This window comes from Nipponia nippon, unplaced genomic scaffold, assembly GCF_047370975.1.
Source record: "Nipponia nippon isolate SJK-2023a ecotype South Korea unplaced genomic scaffold, ASM4737097v1 scaffold_5, whole genome shotgun sequence".
Lineage (NCBI taxonomy): Eukaryota > Metazoa > Chordata > Aves > Pelecaniformes > Threskiornithidae > Nipponia > Nipponia nippon.
Window position 1 is genome coordinate 99070567 of NW_028262369.1, and position 25768 is coordinate 99096334.

The 25768-nt window shown below is 49.2% G+C and overlaps 1 protein-coding gene across 9 annotated transcripts in view; it reads left to right on the forward strand.

Moving 5' to 3' along the window:
• The first annotated feature begins 3037 nt into the window (after nucleotides 1–3037).
• The window catches only part of FMNL2 (formin like 2), a 152211-nt gene continuing 129480 nt past the window's right edge, over nucleotides 3038–25768 (forward strand). For 4 of the 9 annotated variants that reach the window (XM_087734450.1, XM_087734454.1, XM_087734449.1 and 1 more), the window contains exon 1: nucleotides 3039–3278. In XM_087734450.1, the coding sequence (XP_087590576.1) occupies nucleotides 3162–3278 (117 nt within the window). In that variant the 5' untranslated portion in view covers nucleotides 3039–3161. Of the gene's footprint in view, nucleotides 3279–25768 lie in introns of all 9 variants that reach the window. The other 5 variants (XM_087734456.1, XM_087734453.1, XM_087734455.1 and 2 more) reach the window with 2 other exon arrangements.

The window sequence follows — 25768 nt, forward strand, 5'->3', positions numbered from 1 at the left end:
TGTAAAAATGAAGGTCTTGTGTATTAATTTTTATCCCAGAATAATTTCTTTAGCCTAAGCGTGAGCCAGCTAAGTAGCTTTTTTATTTAGCAGTGCTGCCACACTAATTTTGATATTTGCAAATGTCGACATCCCAGTTACAGACTACAACAAATTGCTCAAAAATCGTCTTGTTCTCTTGAAAGAATTCCTTTCCTTTGCACTACTGCATTGATGTTAAGCAGTCGCCGTATGGATGGATGGTTAGTTTCATTAAAAATTTTGCAAGTCTGGTTTTGAACTGAATATGCCTTATAGCAGGATTTAGAGCTGCTTTTGGCTTCTTGCCTAACTGTAAGCCAAAGAACCCAGTTTGCCCTGCAATTATCCTAACCTTTCCCAGGTATGTATGGCTAGCAGCGGCTCCCGCTCCCCGAATGTCTCCCTTCGTCCAGAGGGACGTAAAAACGCTGAGATGATTTCCCCTTGCTTCAGAAAACTGAGGCTCCTGAGTGCTTCCACAGTGGGAGTTATTGATGGGGAGAACGCTGGGACTCCTCATATTGGAGTAAGTTTGTCGTCGTAGGTAATTAACAGCAACACTGGGGCTTATTTGTAAAGCTGTGTCACGCCTTTCACTTTCCCGTATGCAATGTAAAGCAAGTAACGCTTCCCTACGCCACGCAACTGTTGTGTCTGGCATACTTAAGCACCGTGTGTTCTGCTGGGTTTGAAGGGGAGCCGAGGGTTAATGGCGGGTGATTCCCGATTTCCAGTGCTCGGCTTCAGGCGCCGGGCAGCCTTCGGGGTGTCGGCGAGGTCCTGCTCCGCACCGTGAGCCCGGGCAACCCGCTGCGGGGAGAGCGGAGGGTCCTTGGCTAGAGACTGTCTTCAGTGCCTTGTACCCCGACCCTCGTCTGTTATCTGTGATAGTGTAATGCTCCCTTATCTCACAGCAGTCTTGTGAAGCTTAATTAACTAATTAATCTTTCAAAGAATTTTGATAGTCTTAGATAAAAGACATCAGGCAAAGTATCTATTACTATTTCCTTCGCTATCGACAATAACTTTGTTATTAACTCCCCAAAACTGCGCAGGGTTTTAAAACTTTGCTTATTAAGGATATTGCAAGAATTTTAGGCTTTTAACAAAGCGGTTGTAGGAAATTCTGACCTGTCCCTGGGGTCGCACCCTCCCCGGCGCCTGCAGAGCGGGAATCCACACCTTCAGCATCGCTCGAGGTCCCGGGCCAAGTCCTGCGCGAGCTGACGCTCCGTGGGCAAGGCGCCCTGGTGGGGTGTAAGCCGGGACAGGGTGTGTCGCTCCCTATCCCAGTCGTGAACGTGTTACGTCTTTTTTTAATTCGAATGAGCACATTTAATTAGCAGTGGGTTTAGAGCACACACAGAGGAAAGCTCACTGTCACTTCCCTGGGTTTCGGCTGCGGGATTGCCCATGTTGCAGCACACGACTCCCAACACGTTGCTTCTGTGGCAGCTTTGTAAGCTGTGCCTCTAGCACAACCGCCATCCTACAGAACGTAAATGAAGAAATGGTAATTTTCTAAACAATAATGCTTATCTTCTTGCTTTTCCCCCCCAAGTTGATCTCCATGTGGATAGTTACCATATCCTACCAGGCAAAGCCAGAAATGCTCCCATATCCCAGCAGAAATTTACGGATCCGGCCAAATCCCATGGCAGAGCGTGCTGGTACTTTTACCGCCAGCCGCCAGGTAACGGCATTAGTAAATCATCACATAGCTCGATTCATGAGATTTACTGAATTTCCGAAACTAGCTGGCAGGAAAAGGCAGAACTTCACAGATAATCACTGAGAGCCTTTAACGATGTTTGTAATTTTATCCATCATGGCGAGGCTGGCAGAACGCTGAGCACCAAAGTGGTGTGCGTGCACACCCCTGCGCTGGGAGGCCAAAGCGAGGACGGACTGAAGGCCGCGGCGACCAGAGGGAGGAACAGTCGTCAAGGTGCAAGCTGAGCGAAAATCGTTCTTCCCTGGAAGGATAACCGAACGTTAATATAGGACAGAGGGATATGGATAGGCAGGGGGTGACGGGAAGGGAATTCGGTCTCGGGCTGGAGAATAAAACACATGTAAGTGCAAGACAGCACCGTCCCCAAACGGGTCAATGCCATCTCGAGCCCAGCCGCAGGATTTTCTTCAAACCAGAGGGAAGGACTGACGTACCGCGCCGGTGGCGTTCCTAACACAGCCCCTGCACAACAGCCCGGGTTCAAGCATTCGCGGGGTCTGGTTTGGCCACCACAAGCCTTAAACGCCATGTTGGAGAGAACTTGCAGGGAATGATATAAAGAAATGGAAAATAACATCTAAAGAGCAGGTGGCTTTGATACGCCTGGGAGAAGGACGACGCTCCGGATTACGCCGAGGCGGCGTTGCCTCAATTACGGATTTGTTTGGGTGGTGTCACCCTGAACCTGCGGAGGTTTATCATCCCGTTGTTGCCATTGCAGTGGATCAAGATGCGGGCTGCGCGGGGGGCAAGCGGGGCCGTGACTCCTCGAACGCCCCTGCGTGGGGCAGGACGCTTCCCCGCCACCCCAAGCCGCAGAGGGGCCGCCGTCAGCCCAACCACTGCCACCGCTTCGGGTACCTGGAGCCGCGCACCCCGGGCCCCGCCGCCCCGGCACAGGCGGACCCCCGGCTCCCGCCCGCCCAGCAAGGCCGGGGGCGGCCGGCGGCAGCCTGGACGGGGAAGGCCGCAGGGGCCGGCCCAGCCCGCTGAGGTAAAATGGAGGCCGAGGGGGCGCCCGCGCCCCCGCCCGCCCCCGCGGCCCCCGGCCCGGCCCAGCCCATCCCATCGCATCCCATCCCCCGGACGGCGGCGGGACTACGAGTCCCAGCGCGCCCCGGGCCGGGGGCGGAGCGGGGCTTTGTGCGGGCCGCGGCGGCCGCGGGGCGGCATGCGGGGGAGCCGCCGCCGAGCCGCAGCCCGAGCCGGAGCCGGAGCCGGAGCCGGAGCCGTAGCGAGCCCGCCCCGAGGGGAGGGCGAGGGCGGCGAGCCATGACGGGCGGCGGCGCGGCGTTCCGCCGTCGGTGCTAGAGGGCGACCGCGGGGCGCGGAGCCCGCCTGGCTCGGCGGCGCGGAGCGCGGAGGCAGCGCGGAGGGGCCGCCGGCCGCCGCCGCCGCCGCCGCCATGGGCAACGCGGGGAGCGTGGACTCGCAGCAGACGGAGTTCAGGGCGCACAGCGTGCCCCTCAAGCTGCCCATGCCCGAGCCCGGCGAGCTGGAGGAGCGCTTCGCCGTCGTCCTGGTGAGCGCCGGCCCCATTGTCTGTGGGGAGCGGGTCGGGCCGGCGGGGAGGGGGCGCGGCGTTCCGCCGGCCGGCCGCGGGCCTCGGCGGAGGGGCCGCGGCGGAGTTGCGGGGCCCGGGGGGGCGTGCGCGGGGGGCGGCTGGTGCGCGGCGGGGAACCGGGGAAAAGTTGGAGGCGGGAGGCGGGAGCTGCCCCGCCGCGCTCTCCCCTCGGCGGCGGCCGCCCCGGCCCCGGCCCCGGCACAGGTGGGCTCGGCGGGGCGGCGCCGCCCGCACCTCGCGGCCCGGCCGGAGGCGGCGGGACGGGGCTGCGGCGGGAGGGGAGCGGAGCGGAGCGGGGGCACGGCGTGTGCGCCGGCTGCAGCTCTTTGTCTCGGGAGCCCCCGGAGAGCCGCCTTCGCCCGGGCCGAGGCGGTTCCCCCGGGCCGGGGTCTCTCCCCTCGTCCTGTGAGGAGCCGGCGGGAGAGCGCAGCCCGCCCGGCTGGCGGGCGCTGCCGGCCCCGGCTGTCGGCGGGGAGGAGCGGGCGGGCCGGTGCGGGGAGCCTCGGTGCGGCCGTGGGGAGCCTCGGTGCGGCCTCGCCCCGGCCTGGCGGCTTCCAGGAGCCCGGGCGGGAGAGGGGCCCGCGCCCTTCGGCCGGTCCCGCCGTCCCCCGCAGGCGTGTGCGGGGCGCCCGGGGCCGGCCCCGGGCTGCCGGCGTCTCCGTCGGGCGCTGGGTCTTCTTTCCCTCTTTTCCCTCACCTGAGCAGGACGACGGACGGGGTGTTTGCGATCGCCTTCCCAGGAGAGCTTCCCAAGGAAGGGCAGCTTCCCTTGGTGCTGCGCGGGAGTGCTTTGGGCAAACCCCCTGTTGTCTTTCAGCTGTCTGAGTAGCGCAGATAGATTATAACAGCCCATCTATTCCTCCATGCCCTTCTTACCTTCGAGCAACGTTTATGTGAAAAACAGAAGCTGGGGAGGAGAACGAGCAAAACCCATGCGTGTGCCGTGCCCTGCGTTTCCCGTAACGCCATGCGAAACCCAGCCGGGCGAGCTGTTGCGAGCGTAATTCCCATATCAGATACTAGAGCAACCCCCCCGGTATTTGAAATACTGCTGATGCTGGGCGAGGATCCACAAACCGGTGTGTGTTGGGGATTATTTCTGGTTAGACCCAATTAGATTATCATGTCTAAGAAAAGAATAAGCCTATTCAGTCAGGAACCCCCACTGACGAGCCAAATGGCGAGTGAGATGTTACGATTATTAGGCACAGTGGAAAAAAGCCTGATCCCGCATACGGGGGAAACCCGTAGTCGTTTTACAGACGGGCGATGCCCTCACAAGCAGTGTGTTGCTCAGAGTCGAGTCTTGATTCATCTTAACCTACCAAGAGGGTCCCTGGCTTGATTTGTGCGCATGGTCTGTGGGAGAAAATTAGTGGTTTTGAGTTGGGACCGATTGATTAGATCAGTAAAAGGAAGAGATGTCATTTGGGAAAGCAGAGCGTGTTAGATACGTGTAATGTAAATATGGGAGATAACAGGACCACGATTGTAATTTCTTGAGGTATTTGAAAGGAGTAGATGGCGTCTGTTTTTAGAAGATGGATTTAAATTGAGGGTCAGAGGACGAGTGCTGTAGCTTTGCTGGAGGGAGCGACAGGCTGTGCAGATGGCTGTCTGTAGAAACAGGGTGTTGGAGGGTCTGCTCCCGTCGGGAGAGGCTGCAAGATGGGGCCCAAACACCACTGCTGGAACAGCCAAAAATCGCCTTCAGCCTGCTCTCAAAGCCAGCTGGGAATGGCTGGTGTTTGTTGCAGCTTCCAGGAAATATCTGACCATTTTATGAAAGAATAAACTCCGAGGCTGTTATTATTTTGTTTTCTCTGTGGCTCTGAGGGGAGGATGACTGTGCCACTGGTCAAACCCCAGAGCCGGGTAGGCAGTAGAACAGCAGGGATTAATGAGAAAGGAATGGCGGTCAGGGGGGAAAAAGATGAGGAATATTTTCTGTAGGGAGAGAGGATTAGTCAGGAGATGAGAGTACGAAGAAGAAGATGCTGAAGGTTATAGGACTAAATCTCACCTTCTTTACATGCTGTCTTAAGAAATTAGCCTGGCACAAGCGTTGCTTCTGCACTCGGAGAGCCCTGGTGAGGTCCCGAAGGGCTTCCCTGACAATAGCAATTTTCATACCGCTAATGAAATTTCCAGGACTGTTTTTGACATTGATGAACACGCAGCTTGGTTGAGTCGCAGCCGCGTGCAGGTATACAGTCACTGTGCTGAGCGGTTTGTCTCCGTTTCTGTATGTAAAGAGTGGGGCCGTGTGGGAAGCATTCCTCCTGTGCAGCCTCACAAAAGTGTTTTGAAGTTTTATTCGTCTCTCCTTGTGTAAAACCAGCACAGTGAGCCATAGCCTTCTAAAACACATGCATGTCCGTGAGGAGAGCGCAGGTTGGTTGCATTTTTACCGCGAGTGCCGTGACATTGACTGTTGTTTTATTTTTTCCACTTTGAACGTGCTCTCCTGATCTTTTCCAGGAGCTCTGCGGTCCCTTCAGCAAGGGGATGGATGAGCAGCGGTGCGCCTGGCGGTGATGCGCGTGTGTGCTAGCTTGCGTCTGCCGGGTTGTTGGCAGCCTTAGTCGCGAGGAAGGTCTCTGGTGAAGTGGTTTGTTCACTTCAAGCATACGTAGTCACCTCACTGCCTCCTTGGTTAGCCTCGCTCTTTGAGGTCTGAGGTGCATAAATTGCAGGAGATGATGGGAAGTGCTCCAGGTCGCACTTTTTTGGTGAGGCTCTCAAATCTAACTGTGCTAATACGCCCCTCCAGTCTGTAACGCTGCCGTCGGCGTTACTGAGGATGCGCTGAGCACGCGTGCAGCGGTGCCCGACCGAGGTGAAGGACAGCGAGGCCGGGTCTGGCTGCGTCACACCTCATGGGCCGCTGGGCAGATAACACGAGAGGGTTTTCCCTGTGGCTCTGTGTCTCCTGGTACTGTTTGTGGGACTGGTGCAGTAAATGTGCTTCCCTGGCTTGTTTGTTGCATTGAGATTTACACTTGTCTCTGCTAGCGAGGACCAGGGTTTGTCTGTGTGTTTCCGGAAGACATCATATTCGATTGGGATGTTCTTCGAAGAGAAAAATGTGGAGGATAATCCAAGAGGGATCCAGGTTTCTGCGTATCAGCTAAATGTTGTTTTTTCCATCCTCTCAAACTGATGTGAATTCTCCCCGTTTGGTAGGACATGTGAAATAATTCCCTCAGTTTCAAGTTTACGCAAGAGTGTAAAGTCCAGGGAAGGGGTGGCATGTTATTGCCACCAAGTTCCCGCTTTACCCATGAGGGGTGCCGGATAAACTGAGAGCCAGCTCCTGGCTCTGGCGCTGACTTTGAGCTTGCCAGGGCTGGCATCGCCCCTCGGCTGCACGTCTGTAGGAACCTCCTGCCGCTGTCCCTTCCCCAACATGCTCGCTTTTCCTCCTCAGCTGTGTTGGATTTTTTCCCTGGCTTTCTCCTACGGACACATGGGGCAAGCATGCATAAATCATGATTTCTGGTAACCAACCCTAGTTTATTGCCTAGGAAGCCATTGTTCAGCGTGCGCGAGCGCCGTTGCAAACCAAGTGCGCCGAACGTGTCCGTAGACATTATGGCACCGTCACCCGATGCAGCGAGTCAGGAGTTTGGAGGTGCGGGGGTAAAAGCCAGGCTTCCAGCTCCTGCAGCAGGGTGGTCTTTCTCTGAACCGGTAACGGGGTTGCACGTTTGCAAATGACACGTGGTTTGGAGGAAGCAGCCAGGACAGAGTTGGAAGGGTAAATTGTTGCCTAATGAGCTGTGATTGACATAATTTGACTGCTGGATTACAAATCTGCGGCGAGGTTAACAGGAAATATCCTCTTACCCCCACCAAGTGGTGTTTCATTTTACAAAGGAGTCTTCTGTGCCGGGTCCTGTAGGATGGAGGGAAGCGTCTGAAGGGTGAGGGGAGCGTGGAGGTGTTTCTGCCATCCCGCTCCCGGCCCTGCCGTGCTCTGTCCTCGGTTTAACTTGATGGTCCCTTCCTGGAGGCAGGGCATCAGCTCTGCTTCTGTTCAACGCACACGAGGCTTTGCCCATAGGAACTTCTTCGTTCCGCTAGAATTTCCTTCTTCACAGTGGATTTTGTCCGAGCATCGCTTTCCATACCAGTCAAGGGAGTTTTAGTGTCTGTTGCTAAAGAATTTGAAAGCTCAGTGTGAAAACTCTGTAACGTTTCCCAGCTGTTTTCCATTCCTCTTCCTAATCCTCTATCAAATATATGATGCATTGGTTTATAATATATATGGTTTAGAGTCTGCAAATCATTAAAGAGCGCGACATGGTTGCGGGAGATATCTGCGAGGTAATATTAGTTCCCTCGCTTCGGTGGGGTTGGCGGGGCACTGGATTCCTTGCTGTGATTCCTAAATTTGACAGAGCTCTCATGGGATGAATTTCAATGGAGATCCTGCACTCTTATATCAGGCGTAATTTGTATTGTGTTTGTGGAATTTGAAAGCAATACTATGGAAGATGAGAGACACTAAGTTAGATTTAGGAACAACCCTCAGGAAAAGGAGATTTCTAAAATTCAAATATTGAAAAGACCTATTGTATCATCTCTGACAGGCTTCTGCCGCCGGGCTCTTTCCTCGAAGTCTCGTTTAAATGATTCGAGCAATGACACCTTTTGCTTGAAGAAACAATCTAATAAATCACGTTGTTAAATATATGTATTTCTGAAGGGTTAAATCCACAGAGTGAAGCAGTGCTTGGTGGTGACACATCTGTCAAGCTGCCTTGTAAATCAGTAGATGGCATTTGTAAGTTTTGCCACCTAGACATCACAGGAGAATATTTTTGTAAAACTATTTTTTTTTTTTTTGGAGTGTCTGGAATACAGGGATACTGTGGTGGGTTTTTAGCTATTAGCAAGTTCCTAAACATTCCTAAAATTAATTTCAGCTCCTGGATACCGGGAAGACTTAAAAAATGGCTAAGCTGATTAGATGCATATATTTTTCTGTGTACCATACAAAATAATCTCCTTAATTTATTGGGCTATAACGACGGAGGTATGAACCCATTCTGTCAAACTGCGTGTGTCAGTAGTTCCTAAGCTCCAGATAGCCTGGGAGAAAGGAGTAGGTTTTTTGTCAGAAACCCCAGGAGAAAGGGATGGCGTTTGAAGCCCGGGCAGCGGGGCTGAGCCTCTCCCTCTCCCCAAAGGGCCCGGGCCGTCCCGGGAGGGGGCTGCTGCTGGGGGTGCTCGGCAGGCTGGGAGGGCCTGGTTCTGCGCACCCAGTTATGGTAATGATGGCAAAGAGGTTTTCTGATCCTTTTTGTGCCGCGTGCTGTATAAACCCATCATCGTGTCATATTTCCTTGCAAATTGCTCTGTGCTTTTGTCTAAGGCGAATAACAACAGGTCAGTCAACTTCTTGAGGCGGAAAACAAAACGGGGTGAGAAACGTGCGCGTCTATGAATGTGGCAGGATTGTTACTTTTTTTCCTTTAGGTGTGCATGGGTTGGTTTTTTTTTTGTTTTTTTTTTTTTTTTGCAGTACAGACCCCGCTGTCCATCTGCAACCCCGGTGCTGTGCAGGAGGGCCCCGCAGCTGCCGGGCCTGGTGGCCGAAGCCCCGTGTGTGCTGGGGAGGGGACAGGCCTCTGCCCAGCGCTGGTGGGGTTCGCTCGTGGTGGGCTGAGGTCCTTACCCCGGCTGTGCCCGCCTCTGGGCTGGCTTGGGGGCCATGACCCTTGGGCTCGCAGCCCTGCAGGTGCTGAAGGCTAGCAGACCCCCTGCCTGTACCTTAACCTGCGCCATCATCTTTCCTCTGGTGGATTGAAGCTTTATCAAGCATCTTTATCAACTTCCTTAACCTCGTGTGCAAGATAAAAGTGGGTTTTTTTTTTTTATTATTTTGTCTTCACAAGCAAGGTCATGCAAAACTTGGCCCTGAGGTGTTAAATGTTCTCTTCCGCAGTACTGTATGTAGTGGGTGATGCTAGGGAAAGAATTTGAGAGAGGCACAAAATGAAATTCAGAGTTTACAAGATGAGCTTAAATAAAACAGTAACTGTTGAATTGTTTTCCTTTGACGATTGAATGACTTAGAGCCACTGGAGTCTGCCTTTAGTCTTTCATTTAAAACAAAAATAAAATCCCTTTAGCTTTTCATGCTGTATGAAAAGGTATTGAAGTCTACAGAAACTTTTTCTTCCCCCCCGAATAGTAAAACCCAGCAGAAACACAAAACCAAACAAAAACGTTTGATTTCCCCCATGTGTTTATTCAAAAGTACATGATGGTACTTGCTAATTTTATTACATCTTCACATCATTCAGCAAAGATTGTAAATTATTCAGGCAACTTTTTAAAGAGTCCAAATTCTTTTTAAAATAAAACAGCTGTCTGGAGGTATGCATGCTAGTTATCAACCCCTGTCCTTTGCTTGTACGGCTACTTAAGAGAAGAAGGGGAGTATTTGTCTGGGGTCTGGGTGCTGGGTGCTCCTTACAGTTGCAAAAGGGACCGGTCTGGTGCTCCATCTCGGCTCAACACCGCCTCTGTTTTTAACAGGGTCTGGGCAGTCTTTTGCTCTCATTTTGAGACCTGCACCTGCTGAATAAAAGAATTTTTTTTTTCCCCAGTCTGTTAGAAAAGGTGCTTTAAATCTGTCATCTTGCTCTGTCAGGTCTTAGCTAAGGGAGTGAAAGACCCTACAGGAGTAGCTGGGTTTTTCCCTCATTATTTGTAGCTTGGAATACATCCTAAAGTGAAACCAAGCTTTGACACTCACTTTCTGATCTTTTGTTTGGTCATCGGGGTGTTAATAAAAGGCAAACCTAGTGCCAGTTCCTGTCCTTTCCCCCAAATACATTTTTAGTCTTGAGCTTTCAGCATTTCTGCTCATTTTTCAGTCTCGTTGCTGTTCTTCTTCCAACTCGGTAGCAGAGAAGCGAGAATGAATACAGCCTACTGTTCGTTTTTAGAAGTGGAAAATCCCTGTGATTGATTTCAGTTTTGCTTTTGCGTTTCTTTGCTGACCCAACTCCTGGCCTTCTGCAATGTGTGACGCTGGCTTTGGAGCAGCAGCCTTCGGGGAGTGGGTGCGAGCAGGAGGTGGCCAGCGAAGGGGCTCGCGGGGCAGGTTTGTGCTCCAGTGCAACCGTCGCTACTGATCTCCCCATGAAATGGTCCCACGTCAATGCTGATGCCCAATGCTGACTTGTAGCATGAGTAAGGAAGGTAAATCGACCTTTTCGGTTTTGCTGCAGACTCTGCTGCACAAGTTGTCGTCAGGAGTCGGTGACGTCCCTCGGTAGAGTTTAGTGCCGTTTACACCAGGGCTCGCTGATGCGCTTTGGCGTGCGAGGGGACGTGTCTGCCGTATGTCAGTGAGTTGACTTGTGCCGAACCGAATGTGAAGCTTCATGTGAAAGGGCATCATCAACTTGACTCTTTTTGAGCTCCTTTTAAATCAAGGTGCTAACAAGGTACTCCTAAACAGAGCATTCTTAGATAACAGAAACTGCAAATTTAAAATTGTTTAAAAAATGGTAAGGTCTTTGTCCTGCTTAATAGTTTTCAAGGGTGATCTTCCAGGAGTGGAACAGGCCTGGAAGTCACACCAGCATCCCTGCGGTCCCCCCGTGCCTTGCTTGCAGACCTCCTCCTCGGCTTGCTGCGGTCGGGCAGCGAAGGCTGATGCCCGGCTCTGCCCGGAGGAAGCCGTGGAGGAGCACGTGCCCGCGCCGTCGTCGTGACCTTGCACGGAGCAGGAACTGAAGAGCTCTCCACAGCACGATGAAATGAATTATGCAAAACATGCTAATGCAGCAACACTCTTCAGCTCCAGTTTATTTTTAAGCATCTGGGCTGCCTCTTGAGTTTGAATTAAGCACATTATGATCAGGATCAAAATACTTTCCAGTGCAGGAAGCCGTAAAGAAAACCGCAAGAGAGGTGGTTGTTTTTCCCGGTGCCTTTTGGGTGCTGTGTCCTCAGAGGTGTGCGCGACAGCAGAAGGCATGGCTGTTTCAGGCAGGCTTTGCAGGGTGGCACTTGGTCCCCCGGGAGCGCTTACGGATGGAGCGTGCCCTGCTCCAGAGGGTTTTCTCACCCCTGAGAAAAATGCAGTAAAAAAGGTAAATGTGATTTTCTTTGGTAGCCAGAAGATTCGATGTTAAAACTAGCTGAGGAGCAAAACCGTGCGTTGCCTGTTGTGAGAGCAGCAGGCTGAAACGTACTTCCAGGCAGCGGCGGTGAAGCAGCCGTTCCAGCCGCTGGAAGACTTCTGCAGCGAGCAGCGTGTAGCCACGTTTTAGACAAACTGAGCTGAATTATTGTTTGTTTTCTTCTTTCTTTGTTTGGGAGAGTCTGTTTGGGAATTTGGTATGGGAAATAAGTGACGCCAACTCATTCGATTTGATTTATAATTGTGTTAAAAAAAAATAGCTAGCCCAAGCCTCCAGCATTTAGGAGCTGCAGCATCACTGGAGCCAAAGGCCTCAGCCTGCTAGCCAGGTAAAAGCGCTTTCAGCTGCTGTTGCTTAAAAAGCAGTGATTTCCCGTTTATCGCATCCTGCCAATTTCAATTCTGAAGGGTCAGTGTAGTAAAACAAGCAGGTTTTTAGCACTTGGACTTCATACGATCGCACTGGTTGACCCTGGAGGGCTGTGCTCTTACCCACATAGCATTGCTGCTGAGAAACGCCGTGTTCCCGATTACTTCTGCAAAGGGCTCTGGGACCTGTAGGTGGTGGAAGGTACGTGATGTGCACCCTGGTTTTAATTGAATATTGTTTCACTTGTTTGAAAAAAAACTGATTGTTTTGACCTTGATCGTCTGCTTTATGGTTTTAATAACTCAAAGATGCACAACATTATATATGGATATATGGGAAAATATAACCATTAATTTGTCCCAGGCTTTGTCTCTTCCTAAAATAGCGTCTTACTGCCTTTCACAAGTGTTTCATTGCATAAAGACTTGGATAATATATAACTTGCCCATAGTCTGTTGTAACTAACATACTGTAGAAATTCAACGTGTGTTCGTTTTCAATTTAGCGTGGGATCTCTAACAAAACAAGTGTTTGTCTTCTGTAACTGTGCATCGTTAAACATATATTTGGGGAGGATATTCATAAAGCCGCACAATAGTGGTATTGTATTGGAAATGAATGGTCTTCAGAGAAGTGCTGTGCGATGCGTGGACCTCCAGGACTCTGCATTGCAACTCTTGAGAGCGACTGTGCGTACTTGATGAGCTGGAATCATGCCCAACCGCTTCCCGGCTGACGCGTCGGAGAGGCAAGCGGGGACACCTCCGCACGGGCACCCCGTTTGCCCGGGGAGCTGTCCTGCGGCGTACTGGGACTGCTCGGGTGACGGCAGGCAGTGCAGCCTGGTCTGCGCCCCAGAGGAAACTCCCGTGTCAGAAGGATCCTCAGGAAAACCCCTGGCAGATGTGGCTTCTCTTGTCACGTTGCCTGAACAGTGCAGAGAGAGCAGTATTAACCGTGGCCTCCTGCCCTTTCAGAAGTCGTATCCTGGTCCAGCGGGCAGAAGTGCTTGCTGATGGCCCCAGGAGCCCACAGAGCTGCCCTTGCCTCCTCCAGTGTTTGTAGCCTGTTCTGGCCGCTCTCCTCCATGTGGCTGTTGGCTGAGGGCAGAAGATCCTTGAGGCCTCCAGGAGCATATGAAGAAGGCTTAGGTTTTCTAGTGTGTGTTTGGTTGTTGTGGGAGAAAAAATACAAGAATTAGTGGGGTGGTTTTTGTGTTTGGTTGTGTTTTGCTGGTTTTGTTTTTGTTTTTTTTTTTTTTTTTTTAAATGTACATTATTTGGCCAGAAGTCATTTTACTATAAAAGGACTTGGGGTGAATATAGATTGTACATCTGTTACTTTTTTGTCTGTGAAATGACTGCACAGTTGAGGCCAAAAGCAAAGAATAGAGAGTTACACAAATTGGCAAAGTTTCTGAAGTCTTTCAGAAGCCAGTAATTAAAATGAAGCAGCAAATTGTTCAATCCAGAAATTCTGGTTGTTCATCCATCTAGTGCTCTGGCACGTCCCTCTGCTGACTCCTTTCGTTCTGCTTTCCATCTCGTAAGAGAGGCAAGGGAATAACACCCGTCTGCCTCCGGCAGCTCCGGAGCCGGCTGTTCGGCAGAGGTAGGTGGCACCGTTATCGAAAGGGTCCGCGCAGCGATGGAGGTAGCTCGGTGGAGTTCATACAGCGGTTTTCTGACAAACGTTTCTAATAATTTAGTGTGTTTGGGAGTGCTTCAAAGGGCTTTCTGCCCAGCTCTGAGCCTTGCAAATACAGAAGATCAAATAAATTAACTATCACAAATATTTAACTTAAAGCATGGTCAAATAGGAGCTTTGATGTTGCATGTGTATATGAGAGCCTCCATGTGTCTGTACACTCTCACAGATATGTTAGGTCAATGTTGTATTTGTCTCTTCTCTCAGACACAATAAACCTAATACTGCAAATTAAATAATTGTGTTCCACCTTGGTAGGCAAGCATGTTACCTGGTGTCAAAATGAAACACGGCGTGCAGGGTTTTACTGGGGAGCTGATGGTAAGGATGCTATCTGAAACACGGTGGACTTTCTTGAGAGAAGTTGGCCCTAAACAAATCGCTAGGTGGTTTAGTCATACTCTTCGGGCTTGTGGGGTTGCTTGGCATGCCACCTGTACAAAAGGCATTGGCTCGTAGGTTATCTTTCATTGCATTTGCGTAAGGTGTTGCTTGATGGCCAACACCACTCTTGAGGTAAACTGAATAAGTCAATTTGATGTAATGATAATTATTAAGGTGCACTGTGCATCGGGCCAGGAAGCGTTTGGTAATAATTTTAATCCCCTTGTGATAGCATCTAGCTTACAGGTAACTCTGAATTGTTGTGAATCTTGTTCTCTAAAAATTGCAGCTTCTTAAAATAGTCTAGGAGTTGTCAGTGCGCCTGCGAAAACGCGGTTCTGCTCCGTGTCAGAGCTTCAAATACAAATGCCTGTTCCCTTGATCATGTAAATGAATATCTAAGTGTGGCAAATGTACAATATTCTTTTCGGTAAATAAAACAACAACTTTTGTACTTCACGGCATTTTTTATCCATGAATCTTCCACAAGCCTCACAGTGCCGCAGAGGAAGACGAGGCGTGAGAGTTACACCCGTTACCTTTTGAAAAAGGAAGCCTGAATTGCTGTGAGCCCCCCCAAAACCGAGCAACGGGACAGAGATGAGAAATAATGTCTCCCAACTTCCCGGCGCTTCCCGTAACCCCTGGGAAAAGAAAATGGGAACGTCGGCTGCCTCCCCTGTGAGCCTGTGTTTGACGCATCGGGAAGCCCGTTGTGCCTCTCCAGCTCGCGTGGGGCCTGGGACCTGGCAGCTGGCATTGACTCTTGGAAGTCACCTCTGCGGATCCGCGTCAGCTTTCCGTGGCAGTCTGTCATTTGTCTAGCTCAGTTACGCAGAAGCTGAAGAGTTTGTTTATTTTTGGGTGTTTCAGGGCATCTGAAGGCGGGAGAGATTATATTCACCCCCAGATGAAGCTGGTGGGCGCTGCAGCCTGTTGGGCGCACCCTGCCGAGCGCTGCGGCACCAGTGCCGCCCAGAAGACCTCTGTTGGAGAAGTAAAGGCAGTATCAAAGCTGTGGTGGAGCTCGCTTCAGGAGAGAAAACAATGATGAAAGGGGGTCACCAGGGTCTGAAGAATCACCTTGACTTGGAAATTAATTCTGTGTTTTCTATCAATAGAAGACAGACAAATTTATTCTTTAATGTAGAGATGTGTGAGCAGATGAATGATATACACAAAACACTGGGGGAAAATGCTTTTCTTTTTAATTTTTTAAAAAAATTCTTTTATATGAGAACCTGTAATACCTGGGATAGATAGTCAGCAGTGTTTTCCTTGTGCACGTTTACTGTGCTGAATGCATTCATGAAAAGAGATTCAGCTGACTCGGATCAAATGGCAAAAGAATGGGAGAAGAGAAATTTAGGAAGCTAAGTCTTAGCCTTCGTACGGATTAAAATGGAATGACCTTTCAGATCAGCACAGATGAAGGTTTACACGATCAGGTATGTGGCTGATGACCTTTCCTCCTAAGTGAGGCATCTCTCTCGCACACAGTGAGTCTGCAGAAGCTTTGTACGGGAAATCGTTGGTACGGTATCGTTACCGCAGTTGTCCAGCTCTGTGTTTGTAGGCCGTCGCTTGGTACGTGGGCAACCAAGATGACTTCCAGAAATACAGCTGTGCATACGCCTGTAAACCCAGACTGCTGTTCAGACCGCAAAGCAGGTGGGCTTTCTCTGGGCTAGAGAAGGATTTTGGCAGAAGATTAAGTGCTTCAATTAGAATAGAAAAGAAATTGTGCAAGAGTTCACATGAGCCGAGTCCTGTGTGCAGCAGCAGCAGGATCCTTCATCAGCAAGTGTGATGCAAATGAATTTGTCGTTTCACAGAGCAGGGCAGGAAAACCAGCTTGCAGTTTTCACACGCTGATACTGCTCCTGCATCCTCAGATACTGCAGTCATTACAGAGGGCACTCGGTGCATCGCGAGCACGTGGGATTTTCGGTTAAGATGAGGAACTCGGATACCTACAAACACGAGTGAGGCAAAAATTGATTAAGCATGAAATTCTTCTCCGGCAGTGAATTCTTGGTTGGCTCAGAGACAAAAGGTTGCACAACTGAAAGGGCAAAGTACTTCTACTTAGAAAGCTGAAAGCTATTGTTTGTTTGGTTTTGCTAATGTTTATTTTATGTCTGATGGCAAATCTTTGTTAAAGGTGAATTATCCGTTCTGTTTAGCAAGTGGAGTGAAAGCTACTCGGATGCACTTGTCAGGCATTCAGTAAATTGCTAAAATTGTTTTAGGTGCTCTGAGGACGTGGTGATCCTGGAGGTGCGACAGCCCGTCTAGACCAGAGTATTACTTGTGTTTCTAGGACAAGGCACAGTTCATGTATTGAAACAACCCAGGCAGTATACATAAATAAGCACATAGATGTATAGATGCATTGAAACAGAAAAAAGAATACCTGTTGTAATATTTTTAAGGTTAACCTACAAGCTTATTTGGGTACATTCTCCCTATTGCTACTGTTGTGCCGAAACGTATTCCACAGTAAGTGTGTAAGGGGAAAACCACCTCCTCTTTAACACTGAAAAAATTCCTATTTGGATTTATTCCGTCTTCAGAAATAGCGGTTTTAGGAGTCACTTGTTAAGAAGATATTCCTCACGCGACAGCTCTGCATCGCTGGCGGCACAGGTTGCATCTGGCCAAGTGCCGCCCTTCCCGGCAGGGCCAGTGGCTCACGGCAGAGCCACGTTCTAACGCTTTGGTGAACCGTGAGCACCGCGGTTTACTGCGGCAAGAGCTTTTCTCACAAAGATACTAGTGAAAAACAGGGCGCCTTTTGCTGAACTGTAAAGCAGTGTAGCCAAAACACCGATTAAGGCCTTGAATGCGGCTGCTCTTATCCCGCTGAGCTTTTAGCCTGTCTGACCTTGTGCTGTGTGATACCACGTCCATGGACACGTCTGCCGTTCCTCCGTGGAGGCTGTGTACGCTGACTCTCCAACGCTCAGTAACGACCTAATTTTGGTTTCCAGGTTGCTGCTAAGTACTCAAGGTGCCGGGAGCCTGGCTGTGGGCTGCTCCCTCCTTTCAGTTAGTAGAGATTTTTGGTTTTCTGCTTATTCCCTTGATGAGCAATTTATGGGTTGAAACTTTCCCTTTCCTCGCAGGGGTGCAAATCAGCAGCTATTTCAGCATCTTAGTACACTATATAATAAAGGCTTTAGGCAGTTGTTAAGAGAGAGCAGATCAGTATATTTATGGATTTTTCTGGCCAAACTCCGTCCTTGGAGATGTCTGTGCAGGTCCCTCCTGCAGGGGCTTCTCAGAAGTTGCACCCAGCAGAGAGTGGAGTTTGGTCCTCAGCAAAGGCGGTGTTTGCATCGCCGTTGCTGCCGCGTTAACTGCCAGCGCAGCTTTTTAAAATGGTGGTGATCTTAAAGTCTTTGCGTTTGCATCTTGCACTCCAGGGGTTTTACCAGGTGGCATCTTCTAGCTACCAAGCAGTGCTTTCTGGTGGGGTGGCCTTCGCTCCTGTTGAACTGCCAGGCTTGCGGAGCAGGAGAGATCCAACAAGGCTTTCAGAGGTGTTGCAAGCATTATTTATTACCTGTGTGGGAACCTTAGAGGCATTTTAGTACTTTCATGGGCGCTGGCCTAAATACAGCCTTGGCTTTGGGTTGCTGTGCGTTGTTTGTGGATCCGCGCAGTGATGTGGGTGGTGGTGTGGTCTTGCATGGAAAAGTTAGGACGAGCTGGTTGGCGAGTTGGCACATTGAGTACGTTTGTTAGAAGAGTGAAGGGCACCTGAGCTTCACTGCAGGCATAGATTTTACATTAACAGGACACTTCAAACTCCGCTGAGGAACTAACTTAGAGAGCAGCCTGCTCCGTCTCCCCTCAGTTATCTTGAAGGGATTTCTGACTTTGTGGGAGGGAATGCGGCTGAAGAAATATCAGCATGCCACGAACAAGTACAGTTCATTAGAGAGCACAGTTTAAAATTTTTTTGCATTAGTAGGAGGCTGAACTGTGTTGTTTCTGTCTTGTTTGTGTACTTGGTGGTGGATGGAGGGAGGGATCTTGCATACTGTGCGTTTGAGCAGCAGGGGAGCAATCTGGCAATATATAATAAAAATTCATCGTGATGATAAAGCGTCCCACAGCCATGCCAGTCCCTGACTTGTTGGAGCAGCTCTCCCTCGCTGGGCACCGTGAGCTGCCCGGGAGGCTGGCACGGCGGCGGGAAGCCGTGCTCCGCTTCAGGGGATGCTGTGACATAGAGAAGTGGCGTTTAACCGCATCTTCACTGATGCAGTTATCTTGTCTGTCAGCTGAGGACGTCTCTCCTGTGATAAGCGATGCAATCTATGATGCTACGTTTTTATCACGTTAGGATTACTTTTACAGTCTTCGTTCTCTTTATTTTTGATCGGAGCAGCCTGTAGCTTACAGAACAGCCAGGCTTACCGAGCGCTGGCCCTGTGTTTTTGTCATGAGAACTCGGCGGTGTTTGCACATCGTCTTCAGAGCGTGCGTTAGTGCAGCATATGTTTTTGCAAATCTCGTGTAATTGTGATGCCATTTTTTCTACTTTTATGTCACATTACGATCTCTGGAAAATGTCACCAGGTGTTTCAGCTGAATAAGAAATCAAAAGACGAGCCCTTTCTTTTTAGGATAATTGCCTGCCATTGCTGCTCCCTCCCCAGGGAGTAGAAGCATTTGTACGGCTGTGGGCTCTGCCCGGTGCAGGTCTGTATCCCACAGGCTTATCCAGGTGTTAAAATAGTCCGTCGGGTCCCCTGCAAGTCACCAGACACGTGGATATGGCCTAACGCTGAAGTGTATTTGCCTTAAAAGCAGGATTTGTGTCTCCTGAGCAGTTGCTCCAACCCCGCTGGGGTCAACTCGATCAAAGATGATGTTCATCAAAAAAATCAGTGTTGCACAGGTGCCTGGATGCACTGATGAGTTGATTTTTTTTTTTTTTTTTTAATTGTGGGGAGACTGTATGTATCTGAGCACTCGATGTGAAAGTAAGGTCGGCCGAAGCACATGTCATTCTCCTGATCTGATGGTATTTGCCATCTGAAACGTACGGCTTGTTTGTAACATCTGGTGGAGATCGCTTTTAATTTGAATGCCACTGATGTTTCCGAAAGATGCTTTTCATTACATTCATGGGGCCTGATTTCACTAGCGTTAAAGGCTCGTCCGCTTCTAGAGGGATATATAGGTGTGTCAGGGGGATAAGAACGGGGCTCTTTGTTTATTTAAAATTACGCCATCTGGTTGTGCTGGGGGCCAGGAGCATCAGCAGCAAAAGGCACTAACTTGCAAGAAATCTTTCTGTCTGTCTAGGTTGGTGAGGACTGTTGGTGGTCGTGTGTCCGTAGGTGCGAATCTAATCTTCCTAATCTGACAAATTTATGAGGAGCTGATGGACTCCAGAGCTGATGGTCTCTGCTCCTTCTCAGTCAAAAATACAATCTTCCTTGTACGTGTGGTAATTCTCTGTGTTACAAGATGGGACGAATGGTTTTGTTCCCCTGTCTGGAAGCGTAAGATGAAATTAATGCCCACAGTTCTCTCGGAGGGCTTTACTGATGCAGCTGAGGGCTGAATTTGGCCTGTTTTTTCTTAATTTTAGTCTACAACGGTCTGCATTCTTAAATTAGAGAAGATTCACACAGGAAATAAACACTGCGAGCATTTGTAAGTACAGATTTAATTGGAAATTTAGGAGCAAAACCACCTCCTTGCAATTTACAATAGTATCTCCCTACATAATAGGAATAGTATATATTTATTTCTGAATATAGTATGTTATAGATGAGCTCCTGTGAAATTAAAAGGTGATTTATTTTACTTTAGATAATAATCATACTTATAAATGTGCAAGAGTAGACTTCTTTGGATAGCATTTTATAGTTGGGCTCTTTACTTCATTCTTTCTGTTAAGTGCTCAGACCCTCAGATTACACGAAAATATAGAACTTTGATTTTAATATGCAACATCTTTTCCAAAGACTTCCCAGAGTCCCTGGCTTGTGGTAGCACCATATTGTGCGGAGGTTATGTTTCATGCATAACCATTTCACTTGTAATCTTAGTCATACACGATTTAGCATCTAGAGAGGTTTTTACTGTTCTGTTGCTTACTCGTTAAATCATCTGGAAAACATATAGAAGTTTTTCCGTCGTGTATTTTTTCTGATGTTAAACCAGTCTAAAAGTCAGCATAAGTTTTCTTCGGCGTGCAGCCCTGAGCGCTCGGGAGTGATGTCCCGCCTCAGCAGAGCCTCTGCAGTCAGCGCGGGGTGCGTCAGGAACGGCTTAACCGTTTTTAAAATCTGGTGCACAAGTTCCAGATGATGAGAAATTCTCTTTGCCTGGTAAGCTCAGACTGCCGTGCCTGAGTGTCATTGCTCTGAGCTTCCTTTCTAAAGACTGCAATATTATAATAATCCAAAGAATAAGCTCACAGCACAGGTTTTCCTCTTTCTTTCTAAATAGATACCGTAACTGAGAACAAGATAGAAGCAGATGTTATTTCAGAGGCATGGAAATAAAAAGTCCCAGCCTTTTATTTTAAAGCTCGCGTGCCATGGAACAGTGATTTTACGTGAGGGTACAGAAGTGGTGTTTTAGCCTGACACGTCCCCCAGCGCTCGGCTCTGCCTCCGCAGCTGACTTGCCCTGCTCACGGATAACGGCATGCGGAGTTTTGCCCCTGCCTTTCCTTTGCTGTCCTGGAAGGCGGACAGGGAGTTAGCTGGGTGCTGCGAACAGAAGATGCTAAAAGGCTGCCGGGATGCAGTGACCTTCGCATCAGGGACTGCTTGGGATCCATTTCGGTACCAGTCTGGTACTAAAACAGTCTGGTAACTGTGAATTCAGTTTTTCAGGCTGGGTGTCTGTCCCATTGAAGCAGTGGGAAAGCAGAAACTGGCTGCTAGGGTCATTGAGACGCTCTCACTGCTGCCAGCCTGAGCCGCTGCCCTCCTGCACGCCATGGTCCGTGCTGCCTCGCGAGCCATCGAGGCTTCACCGTGACTTGGTGCCTGTGACGCTTACGTCAAGAACTTGTGTTGATTCACGTAAGGGCTTGCAGTTTTGATGAGCTGCGGTGTGTTTTTTCCCCTGTCAGTTCATAGCATTAGTGAAATCAGTATTGTATTGCCGGGGCAGCGGTTGTGAGACTGGGCAGGCTAATGCACGGGAGAGGCACTGATGGGCCTGGGATGGCTGCCCTGACCCCTGCTGCTGGGGGAGTTTCTGTTAGAAATCAGGAGTTGAAGCGCCCGTACTCTCTGTGCGTCCCTAACAGCCTCCTCCCTGCTCGTCCTTCCACTTCGGTGACGTACGGTGTAAATGTCATTGCTTGCGTTCCGTAAGCAGGGGCCGGCAGTGACTTGGGATGGAGGTGACAGACGTACCCTTTTATCTTCTCATTAAAATACACTGCTGTAACTCTTGAAGTGAAGGCAAAACCGAAGGTCTTTGATTCAAGGGTTTTCACTTCAGAAGCAAATTGACAGGTCCTGTAGCAAGTCCACGTTGTGGCTCCGTCATAGGCATTATTGAAGTATTGTGTATGGCGGTCACATTCCTGATATCATTTTATATATGGAAAAAATGCAAGAGGGAATCCTGCAGGAGAGCGGTCCGGATGCACAGTCCAAGGGCACTTAATACGCAGAAGCAGTTACCAGTAGAAGAGGTTTCTAAATAATGGTGAAACCATTTACTTCCATGGGAATTTTAGTTTAAATTACTTAGAATCAGAGTTTCTGTCCATCTTGTTCAAGTTTATGTACTGGCATATCCATCGTACCTGACTTCAGTGCAGTCGGGGCAGTGACCTGGTTTCGGCTGTCAGTGGGTTGGTTATAGGTGCTGCAGACAGGTACTTTATCACTTTGTTTGTGAACTTCACCTTTCCTTAGAAACGCATTACAGCCAAAGATACCTTGTTACCAAATCTCATACCGTGAATCCTCAAAAGCTGTTCTTTTAAACATCAAGTAATTTTTGTTAATTTATGAATCACGAAGCCAAGGAAAACCTCAGATGAGATTTAATAAACTCTATTACCAGTATTTATGCATAAGATGAATCGAATAAGAGGAAAAAAACCAGAGCTTTGTTCACGTATTCTCTTTCTTCTTAGTATCCTGAAAATGAGTTAGGATGGTCGAGTGCAATGGAGACAGTGCTTCGAGCAGAAGAATGCATGCTAATTGACAACTAATGGATCAGCTGCTTTCCAAATAAAGACGGAGAGTAGGCAGTCTTACATTACGCTAGGTCAAGTTTAATAATCATTTGGAGTCGAAATCCAGAGAGAAACAAAGCACTGTCCCATTCAAATACAGAGAGCTAAAAAATGCAAGAAGTTTGTAGGCTTTGGTCATTTGGCAGTAACGTGCAAGCCATTTGGGATGGTCAGAAAACGATACTGCCCCAAGTCCGTCACGTTTCTCACCAGACCAAATGAGATTTTGTCTCTGAAAATGTGTAATTCAGAGAGTGACTTCCAGCTCTCCAAATAGAGTGTTATTTTCATCTTAACATATGAATATTAGAGCTGGAAATCCACCAAAGGTGCAGCAAATTGTTTAGATTCATGAGGGACAGATGCCTGGAAAAAATGCTGGGTATAAAATGAAAAGGCTTTATGTTACATGTTGGTATTCTGTTTTCTAGGAGGTAATCTGGGAAAAGGGATCTGGTCCTGGGGAAGGAGGTGGGAGTGAAACCAGGCCGTCTTGATACGGGGAGCTAACAGGAGCTAGGGAAGAGCGAGTCTCTTCACCAGAAGCTCTTTGCCGGGTTTTGTGCACCAGAGGGCTGCAAAATGCAGGTGAGAGCAACTGCAGACTGGGTGTAAGCGTTACCTGTTGCTCTAGGAGGGACTGGAAAGGTTGCTGCTGAGTACAGATATAGCCAGACAGTTCTGCATTTCTCATGTGCTTTTTTTTAATTTAATGGGGTTATTAATTTTCATTAGGATTTTAACATTTATCCCAGAGAACAAATTAGCTGTCTTAGCCTCCGCTCTGCACAGGAGCTGCACTGCAGGTAACCCCACCTTAGCGAGCCAAAACCTACGTGTGGGGTTTGATCTGGGGCTTTCCAGATGGAGAGCAAGCGTGCCACCAGCTGAGCCACGGGCACAGTACGCTCACCGCCTCGGTGTGCAAGAACCCGCCGGTGTGCCAGAACTCACCAGTGTGCTTCTGGAGCAGGATTACACCATATTCAGTGGATGCAAGGAGAGGAGCTGCCAGCAGTCTGCCCCATGAAAGCAAGATGCTGAAAATTTCAAGACACTGCTGGGTAGATCCCAGCCCGGTTCTGGTCTCTGGCCCGCGGCGCTGGCTCTCTTGGTAAGCATCAGCGCAAAGGCAGAGAGAATGGGAATGAGCTCGGGACAGCGTCTGTCCTTCGCTATCTGAGCTGGTGGCCGGGGGGCTGAGGGAGAGCTCTGCGGTGGCCCTTTCCTGGCACGACCTCTGCAGAGGAGCCTTGCGCCGGTCCCCAGCCGTGGGCTTGTCCCCAGCTCTTGCACTGGAGAAACGAACCTATTCCCCAGCCTGGGGGCAAGGGAGCATTGGGGAGCACGGTTGTGTGTATGAGGGAGAAGCTGTTTAATTACATAGCACATTTCTCCATCAAATTATCCAGTAGTGATTATCGTTACCAGTATGGGTGTGCATCAGTGGGATTTTTTTTTTCCTCCTTCACTGCTTCTCAGGATATTCTAAAGCTCTTAAAAACAAGAAAAAAAAAAGGGAATCCGATTGTTTCCAAACAGCAAATGACCTGTGAGTAAGTGGACCTGTTATGTGTTATTTAATACTAGTGTTGTTCATCGCTTGCAGCAACAGCTTTAGCAGTTTATTTTAAGGTTTGAGAAGTCCAGGAAAAGACTTGCTTTTGTCTGTTCCTTTTGTTGAATTTCTCAGGTATATTTGTCTTAGATGCCCCCTTTCCATTTCTTTGGTGACTGTGAAAGGGTATCTCCCTCTTCCATTTTCCTTTTGGAGCCATCCCTGCCTCACCTCTCCTCTGCCAGGAGAATACAGTTTTTCTTAACTTTTAAAAATTACGAGGACTCCTGAACCGAGTATTTCGATGCCATCTGCCGTCTCTAGCTTTGTAAAATCCTTACTGACGATGAAATAACTTGGTTTTACTGTTGTGTGTAGCATCTCCTTCTCTTCATATTCTACATCCCAAGAGTTTACAGGCTCCTGTTCTTCCTTTATGCTTTGCTCAAACCTTGCTCTGAAGGTTGGGGAGTTTAATTCATCGAAGCTCAGTCTCATTGGATCTAAGGTGGTTGGTAAGCCCAGCATGGTTTCTGAAAATGCTCCTTTACTTTGTATATTCTCTTCCCTTGACCGACGGCCACCTGCCTTCCAGGGGTCCTCTCCCTCTCCACCCCGGACTGGTTCTCCTGCGCTTGCCGCACGCTCGTGCCCAGCTGCGAGGCTCACGGCTTGTTATTCCTTCTGCAGCTTTTTATGTGCTGACTCTTTTCCTCTGGGCTGAGCTGCAAGAGCTACTTTTCCATATCTTAATCCTCATCTGTCTAAATCAATCCAGCTTTTTTTGCTCGCAGATAATACTATCCCCTAGTGTCCCTGTTGAATACTCCGCAGGTCTACTTGCATGTCCCTTAAGTAGCTTACATATAGAAATGAGGATAATTTTCTAGTAATTTCCTGGGTTACCCAATTAAAATTTAGTTGTTCCAGTAATTCAGTGTGAGGGTTATTTATAGCACAATCGATCCTGGAGTCTCGGAGTGGCCTGGAGCGCTCAGACTCAGCTCCACGACACCCTGACCGGGGAAGGAGCGACCGCAGGAGCGTGCTGCCCGTGAAGGGACGGTCGTGACGTGCTTGGCTTGTTGTCATGGGTGCATCTGGGCGAGTGGGGCAGAACACGCAGTGTATTTTCTCCGTTTATAGAAATGCCTTAACCTGTGTTTTCATAGCGGAGCGCCTTGCGGAGAGGCGTGAGCGGGCTGCGGCGCGGCTGACAATGTGTTGGGAGTTAGCGGGGAACAATGCAGCGAGGCAAACTGTTCTCAGCTGCGCCGTTCCCGCTGGATGAAGCGCTGGGGCTGGCTGCCGTTCCCCTTTTGCCAAGAGACCTGGTTGGAAACCAACTTAAACACAGCCTAATGTAAAGAAGCGTGGCTCTGGCCCACAGATGTTTAAAATGAATCATGCTGCTTGTCTTTATTTCTCAGCTGGGGTTAACTCCTGGACTATGGAAAATAAAAATGGTCTTTTTATTGCTTTGGAGGCTGCATTGTTGAGCTAGTGCCATGGACGCTTGGTGATGAATGCTGTAGCACCAAACAGCTGTCTGTGAGAGCAATACAATTGTGAGGCAATATGCAGTTTACCCGTCCAGCGAGATGATGCGATTGAATCGCAAATAGATAAACAGAGCTTTGTGTTTTCTCTGTGTATTTTCTGAACAGGGGCTTCTCTTCCCCATGATTTCCAAAAGGTTAAAACTTACAGAAATGAATAATATTTTAGTTAAGCAGCACAACGCTCCCAGCAATACTCTTCCCTGCTAGATTTCGTATGATAAATCTCCGTAAATTTCTTTGAAGGCAGTAGCATTAATGATGTAATATGACAACTCAAAAGCAGCACAGCAATTGTAATCTTTCTGGCCATTAATTTAGGGCACGGATTGGAAAAGCTTAGGAGTCCTAAAAAATAGGATGTTTCTGGGCTCCGTCAGCCCTCCCGTTTGCCTGATGCTTTTGGCTCTCGCCCAGGCACCTAACAACACCTGGCCTTGAGGGTAGTGTGTTTTGACAGACCT